At 43.3% G+C, this 26,402-nt stretch overlaps 1 protein-coding gene across 7 annotated transcripts in view; it reads right to left on the reverse strand.

Moving 5' to 3' along the window:
• Positions 1 to 26,402, reverse strand: part of Lrrc28 (leucine rich repeat containing 28) — a 129,235-nt gene that overhangs the window by 99,682 nt on the left and 3,151 nt on the right. For 4 of the 7 annotated variants that reach the window (XM_039082302.2, NM_001108486.1, XM_006229347.4 and 1 more), the window contains exons 2-5: positions 25,588 to 25,815; positions 11,417 to 11,457; positions 1,916 to 1,953; positions 880 to 1,017 (exon numbers count right to left, since the gene is read on the reverse strand). In XM_039082302.2, the coding sequence (XP_038938230.1) occupies positions 880 to 1,017; positions 1,916 to 1,953; positions 11,417 to 11,457; positions 25,588 to 25,755 (385 nt within the window). In that variant the 5' untranslated portion in view covers positions 25,756 to 25,815. Of the gene's footprint in view, positions 1 to 879; positions 1,018 to 1,915; positions 1,954 to 11,416; positions 11,458 to 25,587; positions 25,816 to 26,402 lie in introns of those variants that run through there. The other 3 variants (XM_039082306.2, XM_039082305.2, XM_063266903.1) reach the window with 3 other exon arrangements.

The following is a 26,402-nucleotide window of genomic DNA, read 5'->3' on the forward strand; positions in this document are numbered from 1 at the left end:
AGAACACCCAGAAGGAACAACGTGCTGTGTCCTCAGATGTATATAAGCAGGGTTTGCAAACTGTGTTACATTCACGCACTTCATTCTTTTGTTCTGAATTTTGAGACAGCGCCTCTTGTACCTTAGGCTAGCCTTGAACCCACCAAGTAGCAGAGGCCAACCTTGAACTTCTGATCCTCCTGAATTACCACATCTGGTTTGTATGGTGCTAGACACTAGATCCAGGGCTTCATACACGCTAGGCAAGCACTCTACCAACTGAGGTACATTCCCAGCTCCCTATTACATATGTGTTAGTGTCAAATATGAAATCTTCTATCCCGGTTGCTACACTTTCTTGGCAGTCTTCAAAAGAGCATCTAACTCTCTGGCTATTTAAAAAGAGAAACTTGAAAGCTGAAATGATCAAACACCGCAAAAGTAGTCACATGATAAATTCTGAAAATCATGTTCTTCACTGACTTGAAAGTTTCTGCATTGAACATAGTTGGAAGCAGTGACTCATTATATGAGGTTAAATATTATTTAACCTCTTAATTAATACTATTTTTACAAAAGACACCTTAAGAATCCAAATTTACTCACATTCTTTGATGCGAAATTCACAACCAAAAGCTCTTCACACAAACACCTTGCCCAGCAGTGACAAGAGTGATGAGCAGACACTCATCATAATGCACCCACTCCAAAACAGAGACACTAACTATCTATCCTCTAACATTTACGCCAGGAGAATGCTTGGTCAGGTTTCACCTACAGTCCTTTGTTTCATCCTCAAACAAACAGGTACATCCCAATACATTCATACGCCCACTGCTGGTGTGCACGGTGCTAAAAACAGATTCCTGACACACAAGAAGCTATACAGACAGGGATTACCTGGAGGTAGGAATTGTAGCTGGTTATTAGCCAATCGAAGATGACGTAACGCTCTCAGACGACCAATCTCTGGGCAAACGATCTCTAAGGCATTGTCACTGAGATCCAGACACTGGAGTTTCACAAGGGACCCGATGGCTTCAGAGAGAAAAGGGAGAGGCAGAATGAGTGTGACTCAGTGCTCCTGGATGGATGCTTCACTCTTGACTCGTCTCTCTCTCACATGACTTGAAAACAAAGTCGTGAAAGTGGAAAGTATTTCTACCGTGAGATAAAATTAACTTAAGAACAAGTAAAATCAGTAAAGCAGTGGGGGGAATCTGTGACTAAATAAAGAATTCAAAGATGAACCCAGCTGGGGTGGTCCTGGGAGGCTGAGGCAGGAGAGTAGAGTTTGAGGCCAGCAGGGAGACAAAGGAGCCCGTCTCAGAGAGCATCACTGAGAGCAGGGCCTGGAAAGTGGCTCAGCTGCTTAAGTGCTTGTCTTGCCAGCAAGGAGACCTGAGCTCAGTCCCCAGAACCCCAGGTTTAAAAAGCTCTAGCAGAACATGCTTGTAACACAGAGCTAGAGACACAGAGGCAGGGTCCAGGGGCTGGTGGGGTGTGTTCCAGACCAAGGGGAGATTTCCCTCAAAAGACATCTGAGGAACATGTTACAAAGTAGTCCTCTGCAGTCCTCTGCCACCCTCTCCCCACACACTCCCTCCCCACCCCCCCCCACAAAAATGTCAAAGAATATATTATTTTCTATGTAACTCAATTCCTAGTTAGTGCACTTAGTACTTATCTTACTGCTTCCCAAGAGCAGTTTGTCTAATAATTTTCCTGGCCATTTTGGACTTCTCCATTTCCTCTTTCTTAACTGCATTCACATTTTAAAGTACATAAACTGAAAGTCCTTTAAATTAAAATTCCCTAACTCGCCAACCAAACTAGGTATAAGGAGCTATAGATGCAACAGGGTCAGGGCTCATCTACTCATAAAGCAAAATATAAATGACACTGTTTCCAAACTAAGAAGTAGCAGTGTGCTTACCTTCTGGAACCACAACTATGTTATTCGAGTGAAGGTACCTGTGGCACAAGGAGGGAAAGTTGCTGCTGTTATTGTTTGCCAGATAATCAGCTAATACAAGCTGTTTGAAAACTCATCAAAATATAGGCAGAAGTTCCTTTCATACCTCAATGTTAACACAAAACTCACAGACATAATAGCTAATACTTTGAGAGTAATATGCTGAATCACGAATATTAAATCTTATCTTCTGATTTAGTCATTTTAAAATCATTAATATATAAAAATCATATGATATTTAACCTCATTAAGAAATTACTAATTCTACAGGCTGGAGAGTTGGGCTCGGAGGTTAAGAGCACAGGTTGCTTTTCCAGAGGTCCCCAGTTCAATTCCCAGCAACTATGTAATGTCTCATAACCATCTTTAATTAGATTTAGGGCCCTCTTTTTGTGTGTAGGCATACATGTAGGCAGAACACTGTACACATAGTAAATAAATAAATCTTTAAAAAAATTACTAGTTCATTTAAATTATTTAGGTTTTCAGGAATACATTTCCTGTGTAAAGAAAAAATCAATACCTATTGTGTAAAAGGAGATATCAGTTTTAGTTTCTAAAGGGTAAAAGTGCAATAAAGATAGTTCTAGGGCTCAGGCAGCCATTAAGAGCACTTGTTCTTTCAGAGTCTCAGCACCCACTTGGTGGCGCCTCGCCATCCATAATCCCAGTTCCAGGGAACAAAACACCCTTTTCTTCACTACACAGGCTAGGTATGCACATAGTACATACATACTTGCAGGGAAAATACTCAGACAAAATCATCTTTAAAAAGAAAAAACTCTTAAAGATCTCTCTAGTAGGCGTGTTTACTGTAACCCAAGAATAGAGATTAAATGTTTACTAATGTGTCCGTAGATACACTCAGATGCCAACGAGGCACAGACATTTGCCGTCTCAGCAACAGACATCTTTAAAAAGACCTGCAAGTCCAGGCTAGTCTAAGTCATTAACCCTTCCCCACTGAAGCATCTCTGGCACACTCTGGTGGGCACTCCAGGTACCACTGAAACCAGGTCTTCAGAGCCAAATGTCATGACTGCCAGAGATCAGACAGTAAAAATAAAATCAGTAATAAAACTTATTTTCTTGTGAGGCAAGATAACCCCATTTTAGAACACTTGGTTTTCAAACCAGTCAATTTATTATAAGTTAAAAACAAATCCCCAAAGTATTTAAAATATAACTGAGAAATTTTCTTTTGCATTTTGATTACATTTTGTGAATGATAAAATGTCAGTAAGTACAGAATGATAAAAGCAACAAATTTGTGAAGCCTTTTCTATGCCAAATTAAACCAGTTTTGCAGAGGATGTTAGCCTGTGAGCTTTGAAATCAGCTAAGACAGACACATTCGATGTAAGAACTTTTCCTCCCAATACCTAAGGGCTTTTCACTAATGATTCTAAGGCTTGAAACTAGTTTTTCAAAAGTTGCTGTGAAGAGAAGTGACCAGGTTGTCTGACCAGCTCACATGCTCAGAATCCTCAGGAGAACACAATAAAGTCCACAGAGGAGAGAGACAAGCACCCCTGCTATGCCATTTGGCCAACAAGCATTTCTCTCCTTCCTTCCCTGTTCCAACATCGCTACTAACTGACCAAAGAGAGACTGAGCCTAGAGCCAGTCAGTCAAGCAAAAAACCTTCTCTTCTGTCAAAAATGGATGCCTAGTACTGGCTTCTGTGTTTGCCAGGCAGCAAGCCTTCGCTTGATAACCATGTGATACAATTTAACCAAGTGTACACTCTAAAAACAGACGTCATTTTTTACTTTGTATATATGAATTGATTACACATTACTCAATACTTTGGGATGCATTCTTGTTAAAGGTCATTTGTGCCAAAAGACCGTAAAGAAATGTGCGGGCACACTCGCTACAGTATGTAAATATGTATTTACTGTACAGAAAAACCAGATGCCACCACATAAAAATAGAAGCAGAGCTGAGTTTTAAAAACTACTTCAATAAAATACTTGTCTGGAGTTCTACCTACGAAAATGTTCAAGCCAAAATATGTACTGGAGTACCCACTACTATAACTGAGACTTAGCATCACATTTCAATACACTACTGTGTCTACACTATAATAAAGATGCTAGATAGCCCTACAGTGTTCCTGACCCTAACTACACATTGGAACTATCCGAGTCTCCAAAAGGCCATCCATCTGTGCACTAAGTACAACACAATCCCAATTCCACCAATAATTTTAGGACACAACCAAATGAGAATCCACTTGGCACAGGCAGCAAGCCCCTTTAATAACTGGGTGACAAGTCTACCAGAGCACCCCACTGTCTTTACTGCACCCTCACAGTTATGTGACCACAGGAGCACGGTGGCCTGTGTCTGGGGGACTAGAGGACGGACGGCATAGAGCTCTTAGATGGTGTTATGGGATGTGGTGAGAGGTCAGAGAACATGCCTGCTGTTGGGTAGCTGCAGGACATTGTGACCACAGGCTTGAGATCTTTAATTTTACCACTTATTTTAAAATTTCAGGGTAACTGAAATGTTTCAAAGTAGCTAGCTTTTATCACATTTTGCTGAAAATACTGCAGGAAATTAAATTCATGCTAGTACAAATACCACTTAAGAATACAGTCACTTTGGCAAATGGTTTGGTCTTTTTGTCTTATTTTTTAACAAACAGAAACAAAGTTTTACTCAATATGTTAGTGTCAAGTTCCTAGTGTTGACAAATGTCCATGGAACTCATGTTAACCACAGGGGAGGCTTGGGAGGGGCGTACCAGAGCACGCTGTGCTAGCTTCCCAGCTTCCCTGTAACTGTGACACATTCTACAGCGAAAGGCCATCTTCTCAACGGAAGGAACAGGACTTCCACTTCTAGACACAATGAGTAACAAGGACCAGACTGACCTGCCTGTCATAAACAAGGGAAATCCAGATGGGATCTAGGAAACAGCTATTTTCAGACAGTGCCAGAAGGTGACGAAGACTATGTTTCTTAAAAACCTAGCAAGGCAAGCCACATCATCCCCTAACTGTAGGGAGAATCTGAACTATGGCATAGGAAGAAAATTCCTAGGTTATGGAGCCTCTATCAGGACTGACACAGCTAGCAGCCAAGGGGAAAGACTTCAGGAGACAACGGAACCACCCCAACTCCACTCCCACCCTCCACCCTAGAAAACAGCTTCAAAAACTTGAAAGATCTAGTAACTCTTTGCTAAATCCAATAAAATGCACATGTATAAGAGAAACTGTGGGCAAGACAAAACAGAAAACAAACAAAATCCAAAACCAATACAACAGACAAAACAGGAGAAAAGCTATCTTCTCAACAGTGTCCAACTCTCTGCACCGAGAGGCACAGCCCTGCTCTTACCCGGGCCATCCACAGAGACCCTAGACAGCTGAGGCCTTTGCAAGAGAGCTAACTATCCTTAGACCTACATTTGCTCCTATTCTAAGCAACCCAAACAAGAACCAACCACATATAAGCAACCCATCAAAACCAGAAAGAAAAGAAAATGCATTACTATGAAAGCTTTACAAAATTCACCATCCAGTGAGGAAAAGAACTCCAAACTGGAAGAAAAAAAATCAATACAAATTAACCCCACTAGCAAATAATTAGCAAATAAGGACATTTAAATATTTATAAAGATCACAGTCAGGTAGTTAGATAAAAATTATGAACATTGTAAGAACTATAAAATTTATCTAGAGATCAAAGATACCTATATAGAACATGAAAATATATGTAAAATTACTGGGTGGAATTAACATAGTAACTGACCTCAAGGGAAGAAAAATACAGTTTATCAAAACTGAAGCACAAGAAAGATACTGAAAAAGAACTGCCCTGTCCATTATGGGATGTATTTGACAGTCTGATGAGCAGGCAAGAGTCTCAAAGGCCAGGGCCGAAGATCAAGCAGAGGGATAAAAACATGTGCTACAACAATGTCCGGGGTCATCCCAAGAAAACAGTGAACCCCAGAAGGTCAGAACACCCAAAAAACCCAAGAGAATCGAGATCTAATCCCTACAAGGAGGAGTAAATGCCAGGGCTCCTGGACTGAGCAGCGGCAATCCTGTGGAAGGCAGAGAACTCAATCAGCAGAGTCCTGAGGACCACCCCAGGACCATCGCCACAAAAACAAGTTAGTTTAATTTTAAAAGGAAACTCTTCAGACTAGATCAAGAAGACAAAATAATCCATCATACATACAAAGAAATAGATAGGAGAGCAAAAGACGTGTCCTGAGGAACTGCAAACCTCCCAATGCTGAAGGACAGACATACTAACAACCGAGATCCCTACCCTGGAAGAAAAACACTGAAGAATTCAGGATGGACTAAAACAACAAAAGCATGAGTCTCGGGCTTCCACACTTGAGACCAAAGCATCATATGTAAAAGCAAAATGGATGCACTAGGGTTCATCAAAGCAGACAATTTTACTGTGCAAAAGAACAGAAGAAGGATGAAGAGATGAGCTGTGTCCTAGAAGAAAGTATGTGCAACACCAGACACATACTTTATACAGAAGATTGTATACTGTAGACTACATCGGAAACCATTAGAAGCTATGTATAAAAACTGACGTAAGACACAGATGATAGACAGGTGCATGAAGAGGTTCAGCATTAGAGACACACAAGGGAAGCCACACTGATAGAGACCATGGTCACATCAGAATGGCTGTGATGAGAAACAGTGACAGCAGAGGGAAGAGGGAAGCCATGCTGGGTGAGATGGCTAATCTTCACAGTCAATTTCACCTAAGATCCCCCTAGAGACTGCAGAATGCCTCCTGATGTGCCTGTGAGGGAGGGCATTTCCAGTGAGAACTAACTGCAGAGAAAGTTATGCTTTGAATGAGTGGTGCCATCTCGTGGGCTGGGCCTGGACTGACTGAAGGTCTCATCCCCTTTCTCTGCCTCCTGCCTGCACCGTGTGACAGCTGCCTTTGCCAGCTCCAGTGCAGAGCTAGCCTTCCCATCTTCCCAGTGGCTCACTGAAATCCCTCTGAAACTGGGAACCAAAGTAAGTCTCGCTTCCCCTCAGTCGGTGGTTCTCAACTTGTGGGTCATGACCCCTTTCACAAACCTCCAAAAACTCTACATTACAAATTAATATTTAGCAAATCTCCAAAAATATTTACACTATAATTAACAGTAGCAAAATTATAGTTGTAAAGTTGCAATGAAAATAACTTTATGGATGGGGGTCACCGTAACATGAGAAACCGTATAACGGGTCACGCCAGCATTAGGAGGGTTGAGAACCATGCTGTAAGTTGCTCCTGTTTGGCACTTTGTCACAGCAGCATGAACAGTAGCTAAAAAGCTGTGTGTGGTGGTACATGCCTGTAATCTCAACACTTGGCAGGTAGAGACTGGAGGTTCAGGAGTTTGCGGTCATTCTTGCCTACACAGCAAGTCTGAGGCCAAGCTAGGCTTTGTTGAGTTCCTGCTGTGGGGAGAGAGTTATAACACACCAGGGAAGTGTAAAATGATAAAGAATCCCTCCCATACAATTATTGAGGATGCTGTAAAACCTTTTCAGAAGCAGCACATGTAAACTATGGAAACTAGTCCAAGGCCTGCAGTGGTGGGGAAGATCTTCAAGGAGGAACTCTGGTACCTGTCAGACGATGGGCCATGAGCTCGGCTGTGTTTTCATGTGTGCTAGTCCCACAGCCCACGGCTCAGCTTTTCAGAATTAAGTAAAGCCAAGAGCTCACGCCAAAGTGAAGAACAGTGACCTGGATGGAAGCGGCTTTCCAAGCCACACTCCTAACGAGTACTATCCACCTGCTTGCACACTTGCATGAAGAGGTGACTGGCAAAGCGCTCTCTCCCTCCCTCTCCCCTCCTCTCTGTACACACACACACACACACACACACACACACACACACACAGGACAGACAAGGTTAAGTTCAACATTCTAGTATACATTAAAAAAAAGAAAAGAAAGAAAAACCCTATGCCCAGTGCTAAATGGAAACAAATTTCAACTGTTTAATTTCATAGCTTTGCTGGGCAGTAAAAAACAACTATGGCAAATAATACACAGACCAGAGAGCTTGAAGGAAAAGCTGGTACGGAGAGCCCATGAGGGCTCTGGCAACCCAGCAGGGGACAGGCACATGTGGGATGTATGCAGGTGCAGAGCTGGGAGAATGAATATGATGGTTTGTACATGCTTGGCCTAGGGAGTGGCACTATTAGAAGGTGTGACCCTGTTGGAGTGGGTGTGTCACTGTGAGTGTGGGCTTTCAGACCCTCACCCTAGCTGCCTGGAGGTCAGTCTTCCACTAGCAGCCTTCAGATGAAGATGTAGAACTCTCAGCTCTGCCTGCCCCATGCCTGCCTGGATGCTGCCATGTTCCCACCTTGATCATAGTGGACTGAACCTCTGAACCTGTGGGCCAAGCCCAATGAAATTTTATCTTTTGTAAGACTTGCCTTGGTCATGGTGTCTGTTCACAGCAGTGAAACCTAACTAAGACAACGAGCAACTTAAGATCTGAGAAGGCCTTGGGATCAAGTCCTACATAGGCAAGAAGTGAAGGCTAGAGCAGAAGTCATGCGGCTGACAATGGAGAGGTCGAGGTGTGTCTCAACACCCACCCAGAGACTCAGGCTAGACTCAGACTCCTCTAATTGACATGAAGATCTGTTCAATAAGAGGGAAATCATCAGACAGATAGCACTGGATTGACTGCGCCCTGGTGTGGAAGTGGCAGCTGCCTGGGATGCTTTCCTGTCACTTAGCACACGCTACACAGGCAGGAGGAAGGACAAGGAAACCCCAGCGGAAGTGTTGAGTGTGGGTACATTTTGGTGACAGCCTGTGGGTGTTCGCTGGACTATGCTTTTATCTTTCTTTGGTCAGTTTGAAGAGTTTCGGAATAACAGGATGGGACAGATGACAATGACGAGACTCAGTGCAAAGATGGATGCAGGACGTTTGCTTTTCCTCTATCTCCCCAACACTCAGACCAAATAACATACAGAGCAAGGAACAGAAACAGACATCTTTCTGAAATGAAATTAAATACAGCTTTCCATACAATGAAATTAGTACAGAAAATATATGCTAAGCTTTTATTTCCCCGAAGGTAAATTAGATACAAATCCATGAATCACTATGCCTCAGTGACTATTCTACTGCTGTGAAGATGGCACCAGGACACACTTCTTCTGATAAGGCCCCAACTCCTGATCCTTCTAATCATTTCAAATAGTGCCACGCCCTGGTGGTTAAGCATTCAAATGTGTGAGCTTATAATAGCCATTCTTATTCAAAAGACCACACATTAAAAAACAAAAGTGGGGGCTGGGGATTTAGCTCAGTGGTAGAGCGCTTACCTAGGAAGCGCAAAGCCGTGGGTTCGGTCCCCAGCTGGGGGGGGGGGGGGGGGAAGAACCCAAAAAAAAAAAAAAAAAAAAAACAAAAGTGGCCAGGCTATGGTGGTGGTGGCCAATGCCTTTAACCCTAGTACCCAGGAGTCAGAAGCACTCAGATCTCTTGAGTTTGAGGCCATCCTGGTGTATAGAGTAAGTTCTAGAACAGTCAGGTCTACACAGAGAAACCCTAACTCAAACACACAAAACAAAAAAAGTGAAGCTAGGAGATGTTTTGGTGGTGAACGTGCTTGTTCTGCAAGCATAAGGACCAGAGTTTCAATACCCAGAACCCACATGAAAGAGAGCTCTTGGTGTGTCTGTAACCTTAGCATTGGAGGCCAAGGACAGAAAGATCCTGAGAGCTTGCTAACCAGTCAGCCAGCAGAGTCTGAAAGGCACACTATGGTTCAGTGGCAGGCCCTGTTCCGAGAGAGTAAGGTGGGCATATGCAGCGGTGTTGCAAGGCACCAGTGGACAGGCCTGCCTGTTCTCAGCCCAGAAGACTCTGACTCAGAGCTCCAAAATCTGTCCACCTGACTCGCTAAGTTCCCATGGTGGATGTTGCCACACATGCCCCACAATTCCAAATTCTTCCAAATTCTCATGGCTGGCTTGAGTGCCCTGCCGCTGCACCTTTCTCTGGAACCCAGTTGAGTCACCGCATGAAAGAAAAAGCCACACAGTCTTAGTTTAGAATCAACAGGTAACACAATTGCTGGGCGCAGAAACTAGCATCCTAATTTTATAAGCTATTCTAAGTTATAAATCCCAGTGGATCCACCATCTGGACCAGGGGCGGCTGCTACCTACCTTGTGCCTCTATTCTCTCTCCTGTCCAAAAGGAAGTAACTTTCTCCTGCTTCCCCTCTTTCTCTCTCCAACTCGTTAGTCCCACCTCCTTTTCACCCAGTGACTGGTTCCTTGAAATTTTTATTCATTAGGGGAAGGTTCTGCCACAAAGTGGCCTGTTTTCTCATGCAAATTATGTTGCCAAAAACCCTACATGCAGTGTCCTGAACAGAGGCTAAAGGAAGCCTGCCCCCAATTGGCTCTGATTGGAAAATGAAGTTGCTAGAGGCCCACTGCTGGGTAGGGAGACAGAGGCAGGACTTTTAGATTCCTGGGCAAGAAATGCAAGGGAGAGAGAAGGGAGTATGCCATGACAGGGGCATAGGATGGACCACACTGTGAAGGAGCAGGAGGGTGAGATAGCCAAAATGTGGATGCAAGGTGAAAGCAACCCCTTGGGAGGGCTGCCCAGAAGGAAAGAGGGCAATAAAATATAGATTTAGAGAGTGTTAACTCAGGAATACCAGAGGGGTGTGTGTGCTAGCTGTGGGGAGCGCTGGAAGTGCCCAACCACTGAGCTAAGGCATATTAAAATAGAAAGGTTGGGTGTGCACGTCTTTCATTCATGAATTCTTTTATTCGTGAATTCAGAGCTCTTGGGTGGGTGCAGAGCCATGGGTGCACCCAATGACCTCATCGGGTAAAGTGGACTTTTAGATATATACTGCTACAGACACTGTACATACTCATATACAAAGCATTAAAAATAATTGACAAAAGCATGGAGGGGTCTTAAGATGCATCTCAGTGGGGAAACTCTGCTCTCCCTACACCTTAAGAAAACAGAAACAAAAAGGTAAGTTTTGTAGCATTATGAAGGTGATCATCAAAAGCACTGAGTCTACTGAGACATGGAGGAATTGGAGGAATTGGAGGAATTGGAGGAAGTGGGCGGAGGCATCACTACCAGCCCTCAGGGAGCCTGTGTCCAGTTGGACATAGGAATAACAAGGGTAGGGACTCTCCCAGGAGCATGCACTTCCCAGAAGAAGGCAAACACGCTGTACCCAGAGCATCTTCATTGTCAGAGCTGAGCTGTTTCAACATATTAAAGGCTCTCACATACCACAGGGGCTAGCAAAGCCTCCGACCTACCCATAGCAGCAGCATGACAACCACACCCAAAAGTGATAAATGAATCTATTAAAATTATGTGTCCTACCATTTCAAATTACTTAAAGTCCCCATTCTTATGTTTAAAAATATGAATAAACACACTCACAGTTCCACAAGGTTTGGAAGCTTCTGAGCAAGGTTTTCTGGCTGAAAATCAAAAACTCAGAATTAAATTTTATCTTTAAAAAGTATTAACATTTTTAATTAACTTAAGCATAACAGAATATCTTCTTGGGATATAAATTTTGAGAAATGTGAAAATAGTAACAGTACGTTTGGGATTCATTCTTACACTGACCACGCGACACTTAGTATAGTCAAACAGTTAAAGTCAGCAGCCTTTGTTCACATTTGTCCTCAGCCTTTCTAATGCTGTGACCTTTTAATACAGTTCCTCATGTTGCAGTGACCCCCAACCATTATTTTTATTGCTACTTCATAACTGATTTTGCTGTTATAAATCATAGCATAAATATCTGTTTTCCAACATTCTTAGGTCACCCCTGTGAAAATGTTGTTCAACCCCAAAGTGGTTGCTACCTACAGGTTGAAAACTGCTTCCTTCCTTAGAGAAACCAGGCACCTCTCAGGAGACAGAAGGAAGGCGGCCATGGTGAGAGGTTGAGAAGCTAAAGAGGAAAACATGCACAAGGAATTCCAGAGACTATCAACAGCCTACACAGAGAGAAGGGCTCAGAAAAAAAGGGAACCCCACCCTGATGACCACACCCTAATTTTGGATGCTTGCTTCCAAAGTGTGAGCAATGCACTGCTGTTTGTACTACTTTGTTATGGTGGCCTCCAATAACAGCCCTCACTACCCCAATTCCCACACCCCTGCTGCCACAGATAGGCATCTCTGGGGCACTGAGACCCGAGAAGGTAGAGAATGGATAGAAAGAAGGACTGTGATCCCACACTTTGGCCCTGAGCTGGCATCTTAGAGGGAACGGCAGACTGATGAAGTAGGCGATGTGTGGGGAGGTGGATGGGGGTCCTTTTCCAAGGGAAAACTGCTACAATTCTACTCAACGGTTGAAAAGAACGGGGCTGTGGGAGGGTTGCTCCTGTATGGTTCAGATTTACACGTACATAAAGAGGTGCACTATGGAAACTGAAGGACACACGTGTTATGTTTTTTCATTCCACATCCCCCAAACACCAAAAGGTAAGCTGGCTTCAATGGCAGAACCAGGAATGGCTTTCAGAAAACAAAAACAAAACCTTGTCTGACATGGATTCTTAAAGACAAATATGAGATTGGCATGAGGTGGAAGGGTGGGGGTCTGTGGTTCACCTTCTGGGCACAGGAAGTAACATGTGACAAGGGGGAAGAGAAAGGGGTGTTTAGAAAATTATCATTTGGTCGGTAATGCCTTAGGACATATTGGGTTTTATAAATCCTGTTATATTGAGGGGCTGGCCAGCCTTAAGAATATGCGATGGTTTGAATGAGGTGTCCCTCCATGGTTGGTGCCTCTGTTTGTGCAGGTTTAGGAGCTATGGTCCTGCTGGAGGAAGCGTGTCACAGGAGGCAAAGCTCGGGTTTCCAAGGTCTGTCAGTCCAAGTTGGTTCTGTACTCCTTCTTGCAGCTCAGGATGTGAGTCCTCAGCGGCTACTGCAGCAGCTGCCTCATCAGGGCAACAGAAAGTCATTCGAAACACATTCTGCTCTTGAGCCTACGTCTGGAGGTCACAGCCACCTATAATTCCAGCTCCAGGAACTCTGACGCCCTCGTCTGGTCTCCTTGGACACCTGTACTCACACACACACATACTCCCCCAAGCGCATGTAAATTTAAAAACTGAGCCAAGTAAAAATCAAGTATAAAGATACTTTTGCACAAAATGGCAAGAACTGTTAGGTTTTAATGTAAGACATTACTACAGACCCATGCTTAAACATTTGGTCCCTGGATGGTGGTGCTCTTTGGGGAATATTGTACAGCCTCAGGAAGTAAGGCCTAGTTTGGGAGGTGGGAAAGATGGGCCACCATGAAAAGAGATGTGACTAATACGTGGGCTTATATTTTATTCTAAGGCATAGATTTTTTTTTAAAACCCTAAACACAATGGGAACCACTGGTTTTATTTTACATAAGAAAATAACAATTTCATACAGGCATACAGATACATTCCAACTGCTTATATATACATCGCCATGGCCTTTTGTCATAAGCTGCATTAGTAAACACAGACATTGTGAAACAACTGAAGTTTTGAGTTCTGACTGTTGACAGAACAACTTAAACATTTAAGCTGTACAAGCTGTGAGTTCACACAGTATACACTCAAACTTACTCCTTCAGTGTCACAAGTGGATCTAGCCAAATCCCTATATGGTCTTTTAGTATTGGTATCTTTCCTCGTAACAACACATGCTTCCATTTATGGGCATACCTAGCAACACTAGAGAACTGTAAAGCAATCAGCAGGGAAGAAATGCTCAGACCGTTATCGGGTTTCATGTGTGGAGCATCAACATTGTTGGTGGTTGGCTTACACGACGCTCTGCTTACTTGACTCGATCACACAGCATTCTATGATACACTGCTTTGCTTTTAGTTTGCTTTTTGAGTTAGAGCTATATACAAAACACTGACACCATACTTCTGCTACTGACAGGCATCAGTGTGAGCTTACTGACAAGTTAAATACATTGTGTTTTTATTTAAAAGCAGGTATACTAACTTTGAGAAGACTGTGGTCCATGAGAAGACTGCCTTTTGAAAATACAAAATAAGTAAACGCATCTCTCAAACAGCCTAGGAAACAGCGCCTATTGAGCAGGCCGTGACTGCCCCCTACTGGTGCCTAAGAAACTTCATTCATCTGTGAGCAGGCCGTGACTGCCCCCTACTGGTGCTCTGTAATATCACTCCCTCCTTTCTAATCCCACATTTTCGGTACATGGAAAATAGAAATTCCATTAACATTTATATCAATAAATTTGCTTCATGCAGTGCTTCCAATGCAAAAGTAAACTTTTTTATGTATAGCTGGCATAAAATGTTGCTTTCAAACTCCCCTTAAATGTGAAGACTTTTAAATGTTTATAACTTGGGACAAGTATTTCATCTTTTTTTTTTTTTTTTTTTTTTTGCTTTTTTTTTCGGAGCTGGGGACCAAACCCAGGGCCTTGCGCATGCTAGGCAAGCGCTCTACCGCTGAGCTAAATCCCCAACCCATCTATTTTTTTTAAAGATTTATTTATTTATTATATATAAGTACACTGTAGCTGTCTCCAGACACACCAGAAGAGGGAGTCAGATCCCATTACAGATGATTGTGAGCCACCATGTGGTTGCTGGGAATTGAACTCAGGACCTCTAGAAGAGCAGTCAGTGCTCTTAACCACTGAACCATCTCTCCAGCTCTATTTCATGTGTTTTATAAACCACAACAGATCTGTGACATTCTGTAGTAGAGACTGCCCTTCCTACTCCTCTCCTTCAGAAACTAGGGCAAAAATGATACAGTCTAGGGGGCTTCGTCAGGCTCGAGGTTTGGGATTTTTTTGTTTGTTTGCTTGTTTTGTTTTTCTTTCCTGCCAACTAAAGAATTAAACGGCAGGAAAAATCTTAAGCCAGGTAGAATCATCTCAAACACTGCTAACAGGAGCATACAGAATTTGCTGTCAAGGAAAGGCATTTAATGGGGATGAGGAAAAACACAGGCTTCCAGCAGACACACAGAGAAAAAGGCCCCTAGAAAGTGGGCAGAACACTCACAAAGCCAAAAAATCCAGTCTCTTCTCAAGGGTTGGGGTTTTTAAGTCTTTGAAGAACTTTTCTTCCCTTAGGGTTGGTCAGTTTGAAGAAAGACAGGATGGACAGATGGCCTACACCTCTTGTGTGACTTGGCCTTCTAGGAGATAAAAGCCTACAAGGCTTTGTTTTAAGCTGTCAGGCTTTTTTCTTAAGTCAGGAGGGTAAGGAAAACCTGGCCATCTTGGGAACCTGTCTCCTTAACCCTGACCCTCTCCCTGTCTGTTTACCTCCCAGAAGTCTAACTCCTAGTCTCTCAAAAGAAACTGCCTGCTCCACAGTGACTTCAAGATGGTAACAGCTTTGTTAGGGTTCACCCCTGAGGGAAAATACCTCAAGCCAGAGTACTCAAATAATCTGCAACTGTTTGCATCCCTTAGGAATAAGAAATACCTAGTGGCTATAAGCTACTAGGACCCAAGGTTCAGCACCTGCTGCAACCTAACATCTAATAACACATCTCACAGAAGTCACAAGTTTAGGCTCTTAGAACAGTTAAAGAAATTAAAAGGAATGGTCTGTGTCCTTATTTCACACTACACAGGAATTAGCTCAATTCAACAACTTTTAGTTTAGGAGCTAAAACCATCACTTATACAAAACAGAAGAATATGGTGCTAGAGAGATGGCTTGGCAGTTAAGCACACAAGCTGCTCTTCCAGACGACCCAGGTTCAATTCCCAGTACCCACATGTTGGCTCATGACCATCTGTAACTCCTGTCTCATGGGATCCCATGCCCTCTTCTGGCCTCCATAGGTACTGCATACATGTAGTGTAGAGACATAACTGCAGACAAAACACCCACATGCATAAAATGAAAACAAATTATTTAAAAGAAAAGGAATAAATGTCCTTACTATTGGATTTGGCAGTAGATTTCACAGATGGTATACAAAAGCAATGCTACAACAGGGAAAAAGTATATAAGTTGAACATCCTAAGTAAGACCTTCTGTACATAAAAGGACACTATAAATAAAAGACAATGTATAGACTGAGAGAAGTATTTACAAAACACATAGCAGGTAAGGATCCAGTACCCAGAACATAAAAGGACTATTGTAACCCAGTAACAAAAAAGCTACTGAAAGATGGACTAATTATTTTAAAAAAATCTGCTAGAGATGGATTTCAAACCTCCTTAAAGGCTTGGCTCCCATGATGCTGCTTTCCGGAGATGGTGAGTCTTTAGATCACAGGGAAAGTCAACTTGAAGGGATTTGAGTCCCTGCCTTCCTTCCCGTCTCTCATTCTTTCTACTCTTGCTTCCCAGTCACAGAGGAACAGGTGTACTCCACAGTGGATGGGAACTTTTAAAACCACAAGCCAGAATACCTCTTTCTAAGTTGGTTATCCAGGAATTTGCTATAACAACAGAAAGCCAACTAACACACTATTGTGTGCTAAATTCTAAAAGCAGCTATAAATGCTGCTTAATGTCACCAGCCTCCAGGAAGTGCGAATCAAACCTGCAATGAAGTATCACTTCATAACTATGAGAACAGCTATGCCAACAACAACAACAAAATGAAAAATATCAAATGTTGATAAGGATGTAAAGAATGTAGAACTTCGAGCTGCAGAATGAGGAAGAATCAGCTTTCTGCAGAGATAAGCCCCCATAGGTTATACAATCCCAGTGGTCGTCAGCCCTAAATGCATGTACACATAAGCAATGCTCTGTACATGTGTTGGTAGATGGGTGAGTGAGATAATAGATACAGACGAGGTGGAGACTACCAGAGAAACGGAGGAGATGCTGGAAGGGGGAGGGGGTAGAAATAAATGATGTAAATACAACATACGCATGATGAGGTTTGGTCTGTTTCTGTGTACTCTAATGGCAAGTTCTGGCCCCCAAGATCTGGTTGCCTCAGGGACAAGGAAGTCCTCACATACACAAGTCATGCTGTGTAACCTTGCTACTTAATTTAAAACTATTGGTTGAACGAAGATGCCTACTGCCTTTAGCGGGCAGAAAAGAGGTAGGTGGGGCTTTGGTTCCCAGGGCTTGGGGTCTGAAGCAGAGACAAAAAGGAGCAGAAAGTGAAGAGAGAGATGACACCATGGAGTAAGGGATCGTGAGAACTAGCCATGAGGGCTGGCCACTCCAAGTGAGAGAGGCCCAGTGGAACATGGCCAGTCATATCTTGGGGCTATTGACAGGGAAGCAAACAAAATAGTTTAGAGGAGTGATATCTGCCCAGCTCTACTGATATTAAGGATTATTATAAAGGTTTTGTATCTTTTTATCTGGGAACTATATGATCCAAGGTGGGGAAGAAACCCCAGATTGATTTTTATTACAACATATACATGTTTAAATTCTCAAAAAACTTACATTAAAAATTAACAGAGGTTGGGCAATGGCAGTGCACGCCATTAATCCCGGCACTGAGGAGGCAGGGGCTGGCAGATCTGAGTTCAAGACCAGCCTGATCTACAGAGTGAGTGCTAGAACAGTCAGGGCTATGCAGAGAAACCCTGTCTCAAAAGAAAAAAAATTTTTAATTAAAAGTAAGCAAACTGGTAACCATGGATGCCATGATCTGACTTTACCACAGAGCTGCAGCCTTGTGAAGCACCTTTGACCAGGCCTGAACTTTGATCAAATAAGACTGCCCTTATTGCATGATACATGTTGTGTAATTGTTAATTATATACCCAATTGCGCAAGACAATCTCCCCAAACTAGACCCTGGCCACCATGAATGTGTCTATGTGTTTTTACATGAATGTGGGGGCTACACGTGCGAGCGCGCGCACACACACACACACACACACACACACACACACACACACACACACTGCAGGCTGTTCCAGCCTATAGCTTCCTCTGCTCTGAAGTAACCTGCTCTTTATAACTCGGGAGGCTTTTCCTGTCTGTTGGCTATTCTCTCTATCCCTAACAGGTAGCCGCTCTTTATAACTCGGGAGGCTTTTCCTGTCTGTTGGCTATTCTCTCTATCCCTAACAGGTAGCCATGGCAGCTCTGCACTCCCAAATGCCTCTGGCCACTCATCTCTACCACCTGAGGAACAGCCATGAAGCAGTTTCATATCTAAAATAAACCTTCTTTCCACCCATGGAGCAGTCCAGTTCAGTGGTTTCACTGTGGCCTTGCTTACGTTTCCACAGACTGATTTCTATGACAGTATATAAATACTGAAATGCAAGCGGAATGCTGTGTGTGACAGCTTAATGTCTATAATCCCGGCACTTGGGAGGCTGGAGCAAGGAGAAAGCACAAGTTCAAAGCCAGCCTGGACTACATTGCAAGACCCTGTTTTAAAAACAAACAGATCACTGAAAAACTTGACCATGTGATAGACTTTCCTACTTCCATCTATTCAGCCCCAAAATAATTACGATGGTTTTATGGCGGGCTAGAGCAAGTACAATCCGGGAGACTGCAGAGCCTGCCCCAGAGCAGCAGGTGAAGTCTTGTGGGTCCGACAGGTTGAAGAGCCACAAGAACTCCTCATGAGAACTCACAAAGAGCCACACTTAGCCCCTTCTATTTCTCCTGCCTCACATGTGTTAGAGCATCTAATCCAAAAAGCCCTCTGATCTCATCCATTTGGGCCCCAACACAAAGCCACAGGTGGGAAAGTCACACCTGCGCTCCCTGACAGGATCCAGTAAAAACTCAGGTGCTGTATGCATATGGCACACAATTAACTTTAGGCTGTGTCTATAGGTTGTGTGAAATACAAGCAAATTATGCAACTAGACATGAGAACAAAAATACCTAAAATCTAAAACTTCTGGTTCCAAGCATTTTGGGTAAGGAATGCATGGAACAAGGGACAAGGAGAGAGAAGTGTGACTTTTCTCACCTTAACCTCATAACCAGCTACAAAGGAGCCATTTACATCAGAACCACATAAGCATAGTCGCCACCATTATAAATCAAAATATTTAAAGTCCATATGCCAACTAGCCTTACTTTTTAAAGTATTTAAAAAGAAAATACAATAATCAGATAGACTAGTAACTACTGTTCAAGATTTTTAGTATCTCTTTTTAGAGACTATGAGAAGACACTGTAACTCACTATTGGAATGGAAGTTGTCTTGACCTTTTTTTGGTGTTGTAACCAAGCCAGCTCAGTCAGTCAACAGGTTCTCCAGGGCAGGATCTTTTCCCACTATTAATACCGAGGCTCTTCTTCGGCTCCCTCCCACTCCTTCACACTCTCCAGTCATCTGCAACTGGAGTCCTGTCAGTGCCTGCATTCATCTGTAACTGTGGGGTAATGGCAGTGCCTACAGCAAAGCACTCTTTTCAGGATCTAACAGGTGGGAGTTGCTAAAACAATGCCTGGCTTTGCTGTGAGGCCAAAGCCTTAGTAAAGACTCAGAAGTTAGCGTTAAGTTTCAACCACCATATCAATGGACATTTTTGAAGACAAGTGTTCATCACATTACCACATTGTAATGAATATCCTTGTTTCTGATTTTTTTCCTAATGGGTATAAAATTTTACTAGACAGGGTCTACAGCACTATGGAGAGCTTTTGATGCTACTTATAGGAATTCTGGCAAGTACCTATCTCTGGGCTCAATAAGTAGGCTCAGATAAGAATATTCACATTTGGGCTATGCAAGGATCAAGGTAAACACAGCCAGGGAATGTGTGACTTCCTTTTTTTGGGGGAGGGTAATCCTGTTAAGCCCCCAGACCCAGTGATTACTGGAACTCTTTGCTTTGTTTGATTACTACCTGGTGTGATCTCTTTGTTCTTTGCCTTGTTTGATCAGTTGTCTTTGATCTGAGAACTGACCATATTCTTTAAATGTACCTAAATTGATATAAAAGCAGACTGGAAAAAAAAACCTGCTTCAGCCTCAGCACTGGCTGAAGTCATGTTATAGTGTTGTCTAGCTGTCTTCTTTTCAATCCTCAATCCTGCCCTGGAGAACCTGTTGACTGACTGAGCTGGCTTGGTTACAACACCAAAAAAAGGTCAAGACAACTTCCATTCCAATAGTGAGTTACAGTGTCTTCTCATAGTCTCTAAAAAGAGATACTAAAAATCTTGAACAGTAGTTACTAATTTTGTGTGTGTGATATGTATGTGTATACATGTCCATGTGTGGCACATGTGCTCACGTGTGTAGAGGTCAGAGGCTTCCTCAGTCTTCAACGTATGTTTTGAAACAGGATCTTTCACTGAACCTGGAGCTTACTCATTCAGTTAGTATCCACCTCTGTAGATGCTGGGGACCATGCAGCTGCAAAGGCATCTCCTGCAGGAGGACCTAACTGAGACTGCCTGAGATCAAGGAATGCTGACACAGACAATGGCAGCCAACTGGGAGCTGCTGTTTAGAAGAGAAGCTTTCTTGGGACCAATGGGGCACAGGTGGAGGGTATTAAAGGAGCCTGCAGCAGTGTTCCAATGAGTCTGTGCCGTTGACTCCATGTCACCTCACGGTCTAGGTCTAGGGCAGGCCGCACCGTGGATCATCACCTTCCCAGCGTGCTGGAATTACAAGTGCATGTCACCATACCTTTTACATCAGTGCTGGCAACAGGAACTCAGGCCTTCATGCTTGTCCAACAAGTGCTTTCCTGACTGACACACTTCCCCAGTCCTCAAGGCCTCACTTCTTTTTTTTTTTTAAAAGATTTATTTATTCTATATAAGTACATTGTAGCTATCTTCAGACACACCAGAAGAGGGCATCAGATCTTATTACAGATGGTTGTGAGCCACCATGTGGTTGCTGGGATTTGAACTCAGGACCTCTGGAAGAGCAGTCAGTGCTCTTAACCACTGAGCCATCTCTCCAGCCCCAAGGCCTCACTTCTTAAGTCTCTCCCAACCAGGCCACCAACTGGGTACCATGAATTCTAATGATATTTACAGAAAACGTCTTTAAAATATTGTCTAAAAAGGTAAATTTTAGGACCCAAAATCATGTTTCCTATCTACTTTTGTCTTTTATGGTTCTGGTTTTAGTTTGGTTTGATTTGGTTTGGTTTGAAAGAGAAACTTTCTATATAGTCTGGCCCCAAATGCATGAACCTCTTACTTCAGTCTCCCAAATAATAATATTATAGGACTAATATGCTCACCCCTAACTATTCCTGTAGTCACCCCTTAATTACACAATTGGGTTCCTACATAAATCAGCTCATATTACACTGGAAAAAAGTTGGACAATTTCCTAGCTACACAAATAAAGGTAATACTATATAACGAAATACTACTGCTAAGTATTTTAAAATAAAATTATCTACCTTTTGACCCAGCATTTATTCCGTTATCCCTTTGAGAACCTCCGAAACACAAGTGTATACATACACAGAGACATTTCTACCTACTAACCTAGAGACATTATAAACAAAGAGGAATTTGAAGGAAAATATGTAGACTATGAATGTTTTATTATTAAAAAAGGAAAAACAAATAATTACAGGAGCATATAGAGATACAAGCAAGCGAGTGGAAGGAGTTGCAGTCTGAATGTTGCATCTAATCTAAAATTCATGCTGAAGTCCTCGTCCCCAAGATCATGCATGGCATTAGGACCTAGGACCTTTGGGAAGTGATTGGGTTCTGAAAACAAAGCCAGCATGGGCTAAGTAAAGAGAGGTCTGAGGAAGATCTCTCGTCATCCAACTGTGTGAGGAGACAGTAAGAAGGCTGCATCTACACAGAAGCCAGCTGGCCTCCCCACAGCACCTGGGCCCTGGACTTCATACCCAAGCATGAGCAGTAATCTCTGAGGATTGAAAGCATTAAGCAGACACTTGATGTTTCTGACTTCACCACAGCCATCATCTTTGACATTAAAAAGTTGGCCAAGCTTCTGAGTAGGGGCAGGAAACTGAAGGACACAGTTCTCCATCACTGCTGGTATAAGCGGCACCAGCCTCAGAGATGTGTGTATCCAGGCCCTGGGATCTGCACTCCGGGGCCACTGTGCAGGCCATTAGTGCCCCATGCAGAGGGACAAGGCAGCACTTAGAACCTGGAGCCCCAAGCCAGACAGGCCACTATTAGCCACAGATCAATGAGAGGCATGTCCATGGAGCAGGACCAGGCAATGGCAGAGAGGCACTGTGCTCCATAGCCATCTAAAAATCTACTCTCATCTCAGAAAACCCTACAAAAATCATGCAAATCCAGAGGTTCAAATCCTTGTGTTTACTTTATGAACACTCAAATTGACCAGGTCATCCAGGTTATGCAAATTCACACCAAGTATCTGCAAGATCTCACTTCAAAAAAGGAACGTGTGCCCGACTGAAGTACAGTGGAGTCTATCTACAGGTGTGTCCAGGCCAAGCAGTGAGTTGGAGGCAGGGCTGATGGCCCCAAAACAGTGCTGAAGTTTTGTAGCAACAAAGATAGTAACATGAAATTTAAGGCTAGATGTAGACTATCCAGTCACCTATATCCAGATATGCAACGTACCCAAGACACACTGCAAATTTACAGAACTCATCATCAGATTAACCCATGTATGATGGTTGGTCTGTCTTAGCTGTCAACTTGACTACCTTTGAAAGTGTTTGAAACCCAAAGCAGCTGGGTGTACTTGTAAGGGATCTTCCAGTTGGATTATTTGAGGTGGGGGGCCCACCCTAAATCCAGATCAACTGAAGTCAGAAGAGCTACCCTAAATCTGGGCCACACTTTATGGGGACAGCCCACATAAAAGGACAGGAGGAAGCTTGTGTTTTCTGTCTGCTTGCCCTCACTCTCACTCGCCTGAGAACAACTAGCCTGAGCCATTCCTTCGATGGTGGTAGAGCCTATTTCTTCAAAATCCAACATGGACTGAAAACTGGCAGCTCTTACGACTCCCCTAGTACTCCAGCCCTAGATCAGGACTACTGAGACATCCGGTCTTGTAGACTGAACAACGGGACCCTTGGCCTTTCTGCTGGAGGCAGCCATTGTTAAACTATTCAGATCACAGCCTGTAAGCCATTCTAACAAAACACACACACACACACACACACACAGTCTCTCTCTCTCACACACACACACTTTCTCTCTCTCTCTCACACACACACACACACACATTCTCTCTCTCTCTCTCACACACACACACACACACACTTTCTCTCTCTCTCTCTCACACACACACACACATTCTCTCTCTCTCTCACACACACATTCTCTCTCTCTCTCTCTCACACACACACACACACACGCACGCACACGCACGCACACGCACGCACGCACACGCACGCACACGCACGCACACGCACGCACGCGCACGCACGCACGCACGCACACCATCCCCCTGAGATGGTCCTCACTGAACAGGAAAGCGTTGCTCCTAAGCCGGAGTGGGAGGCTGCACAGAGAAAGACACCCCCAGGAGGAACTTATGGCACAGGAATAAATGCAACATAAAATAAACGCAAGTAAAACGTTTTAAGGGAAAAGGTCTGTTCCATTAAGTTCGCAGGCTTTTTTCCTGTTTAATAATTCAGAAACTACTGGCATCCCCCAAATTCTGAAGACATGACACACTATCATCTTACAAATATAAGCCAGTATGCTGAATCAAGTAACAAGAAGCACACAAGGGAGGTGGGCGGGGCTGCACATGGGTCACTACTTCTCAGGAAGCGGCTTCTCATGGCGAGGGGTGAAAAGTAGGAAAGGGAAGAAAAAGACATTTAACACAATGAAAAAAAAAAAAAAAAGAAGTGTACCAGGAAAGAAGGAAACACAAAAAGGAGTGACTGGCAGGTCTCCAAGTAACAAACGGCCAGTGAATTCCTAACTCATTATCGGCCTACATGGCGACCATGCTGGCCGGCAGCACGGGAGCTTTGCAGTTGCTGTCAAGTCCCACAAACTTAAACCCCAGGCAGGAATGACATTTTAACACCAGCAAACACCCAAAACCCTGTTTTACAGCTGGTCTGCCAGGGACTAGAACAGTTGACATAAAGCTGACCTCATAAAGGTATCTGATCCACACCAAACATTAATTGCTGAGAGAAAACGAGATGCGACCTTGATTACAAACACCTGTGAAACTTTAATCTTCACAGACTGAAAGAGGGCAGAACATGAACGTGGAATGTATGCTATGGGACAGCGGACAGAGACGGGGAGCGGGGGTGGAGAAGGACTGAGGAGAGGAGAAGGTGAGGAATAGGAGCAAGGCAGTGATATGCAATGGCCTTGTCCTAGTGGAACCCATTACTCTGTGCGCCAGCTAAAAGCATTTTCCAATGAGGTGTGTGCAGCGAGCCACCGATGTACATCCCAATCGTGTGGTACATACCAAAGGAGTTTCTCAACTGAAAACTGACAGAAACTTACAGAAGACCAACTGCTTAACTTCTGGAAGCGAAGGTTAGTTTCCCTGAAACGTCTGGTCCATCAGGCGGCAACCTGCTCCTGAACACTTCTATACAAGTGGCAAATTGAAGCTGCCATCCCTGACCAAATATCTCTTACACTACTTCTTCCCAAGGCTAGAAAACTTAAGGTAAGTATGATCTCACATCACATGGTCGCACACAAATATTCTTAAAAGACTAGTGAAAGTGTAGATAAAACATTTTAGAGTTTAAAAACAGCTAAAGAAAAAAAAAAACCTAAGTATCAACTTCACGTAGGAACCAATATATCAAACACTAAAAAGGTGCCCAACCATTTGTTCCTTGATAAAGCAAAGATACGCTTTACAATGCATTCTGCCTGTCTCAGATTGCCCAAGAGCACATGCCATAAGTATAAAACTAGTATGACAAACTTCCCAGATACTTAGGAAAGCTCAAACTATAGAAAGGTTCATTTACAAAGAAAGAGCAGGCTAACATAAATCACAAATTCAAGCATGAGATTCCAACCAGGTAAAATGATAACCACAAGAGGCCATATAAGTAAATTCACTGAAGATGGGGACATTTTATAATAAGCAGAGGGAATCAAATTCTGGTTAGAACATTTTCTTCCCAAATTTAAAGAGTTTATGCTACACATGACAGGCTATGAAGATGAGTCTGTGCTCACTCTTAGATCATAAAGGGAATCAGATCTCGCTTCAGCAGCAAACTCGGGTGAGGACCAAATCATATGACATCTCAATACAAGATTGCTAATTTTCAACAAAGCAATCATAAAGGAGGTTTTGTTTAGTTAACACACAAAGGCTTCTTTAAACTTTCATCAAGTCATTCTCTTTTAATGCCTATCACTCCACTCCGTCAAGCTGTTGGCCTTCTTATTTAACTTTTCCTAGGCTGCTTTAATGCACAGCAGAAGCATAGGCCCTGAGAGATGCGCTTGCTGACTGAAGACAAACTCATCTTCTTAGTGGTGTGTCAGAATAATTTCACTTTCCTGCATGTCCGTTCTACAGTCTAACTGCAGGGACGTCAGCATTGAATGAGCAGCGACTGAGAGCCCCGTGGATCCCCACTGCCTGCATATGTATTGCCCTGACCTAAACAGCATGGATGAGGGAAACATCTGGATCAGGGCCGCACTTAGCAATGGTATTAACGCAATGTGATATCTACCAAGGTTGTGAGGGAGTTCCTTTTCATGTAGAGCCTCTCCAGGTGCTGCAGCCCCTCATCTTTCAGTAACTCCAGTGGAAAATGGTGCAGGTTCCTGTAATTTAAGAACAAATTCTTGTGCTTTTCAAGCCTGGCCACAGAGATCGTCTTACAGAGTTCGGATGCCATGACTGAACATGTCCAACCAGGAGTGCTACCGCACTACATCTTGTCAAAATTGGTCCATTTCTACAAAGAGGAGAAGAAATTTAGTCATTAAGATTTCTTATAAGCACTGCATAACCTGTCATCCTGCAGAGCTACAAGACAACACATTAAAATAACAGAGTAGTCTGATTAAGCAGTATTTGCTACTCACTAGAAATAGACCTTACGGGGGTGGGGGGCCGGGTAAAACTCTTTTGTTCTTCAGGTAGAACTCTTTATAGGATGAGAGGCTCAATGTCTGGCTTTGTTTTTTACAGACGGGTTTCTCACGTACCCTAGGGTAGCCTAAAACTTGCTATGTAGCCAAGGCTTGAAATCTCTGATCCTCCTGTCTCTGCCTCCAGGAGTGCTAGGAATACAGTTGTGTGACACACCTCTTTGTTTTTGCAGCACTGAGACCAAACCCAGGGCTCTGTGCATGCTGGGAAAGCACTCTACAACTGCTTGGCATCCCCAGAGACAAGCTGCACAGCATGACCAAAGAAAGGCTTTTTAAAAAAACAAAACCCAAACGCAGCAGGCCTCACTTCCATCTTGAGCTGCTTGGTTTTGTATTTTACTTACCTGGAACATTCAAACATACACTATTCCTACTTAGACCACTGACA

This window comes from Rattus norvegicus, chromosome 1 (genome assembly GCF_036323735.1).
Source record: "Rattus norvegicus strain BN/NHsdMcwi chromosome 1, GRCr8, whole genome shotgun sequence".
Taxonomy (NCBI): Eukaryota; Metazoa; Chordata; class Mammalia; order Rodentia; family Muridae; genus Rattus; species Rattus norvegicus.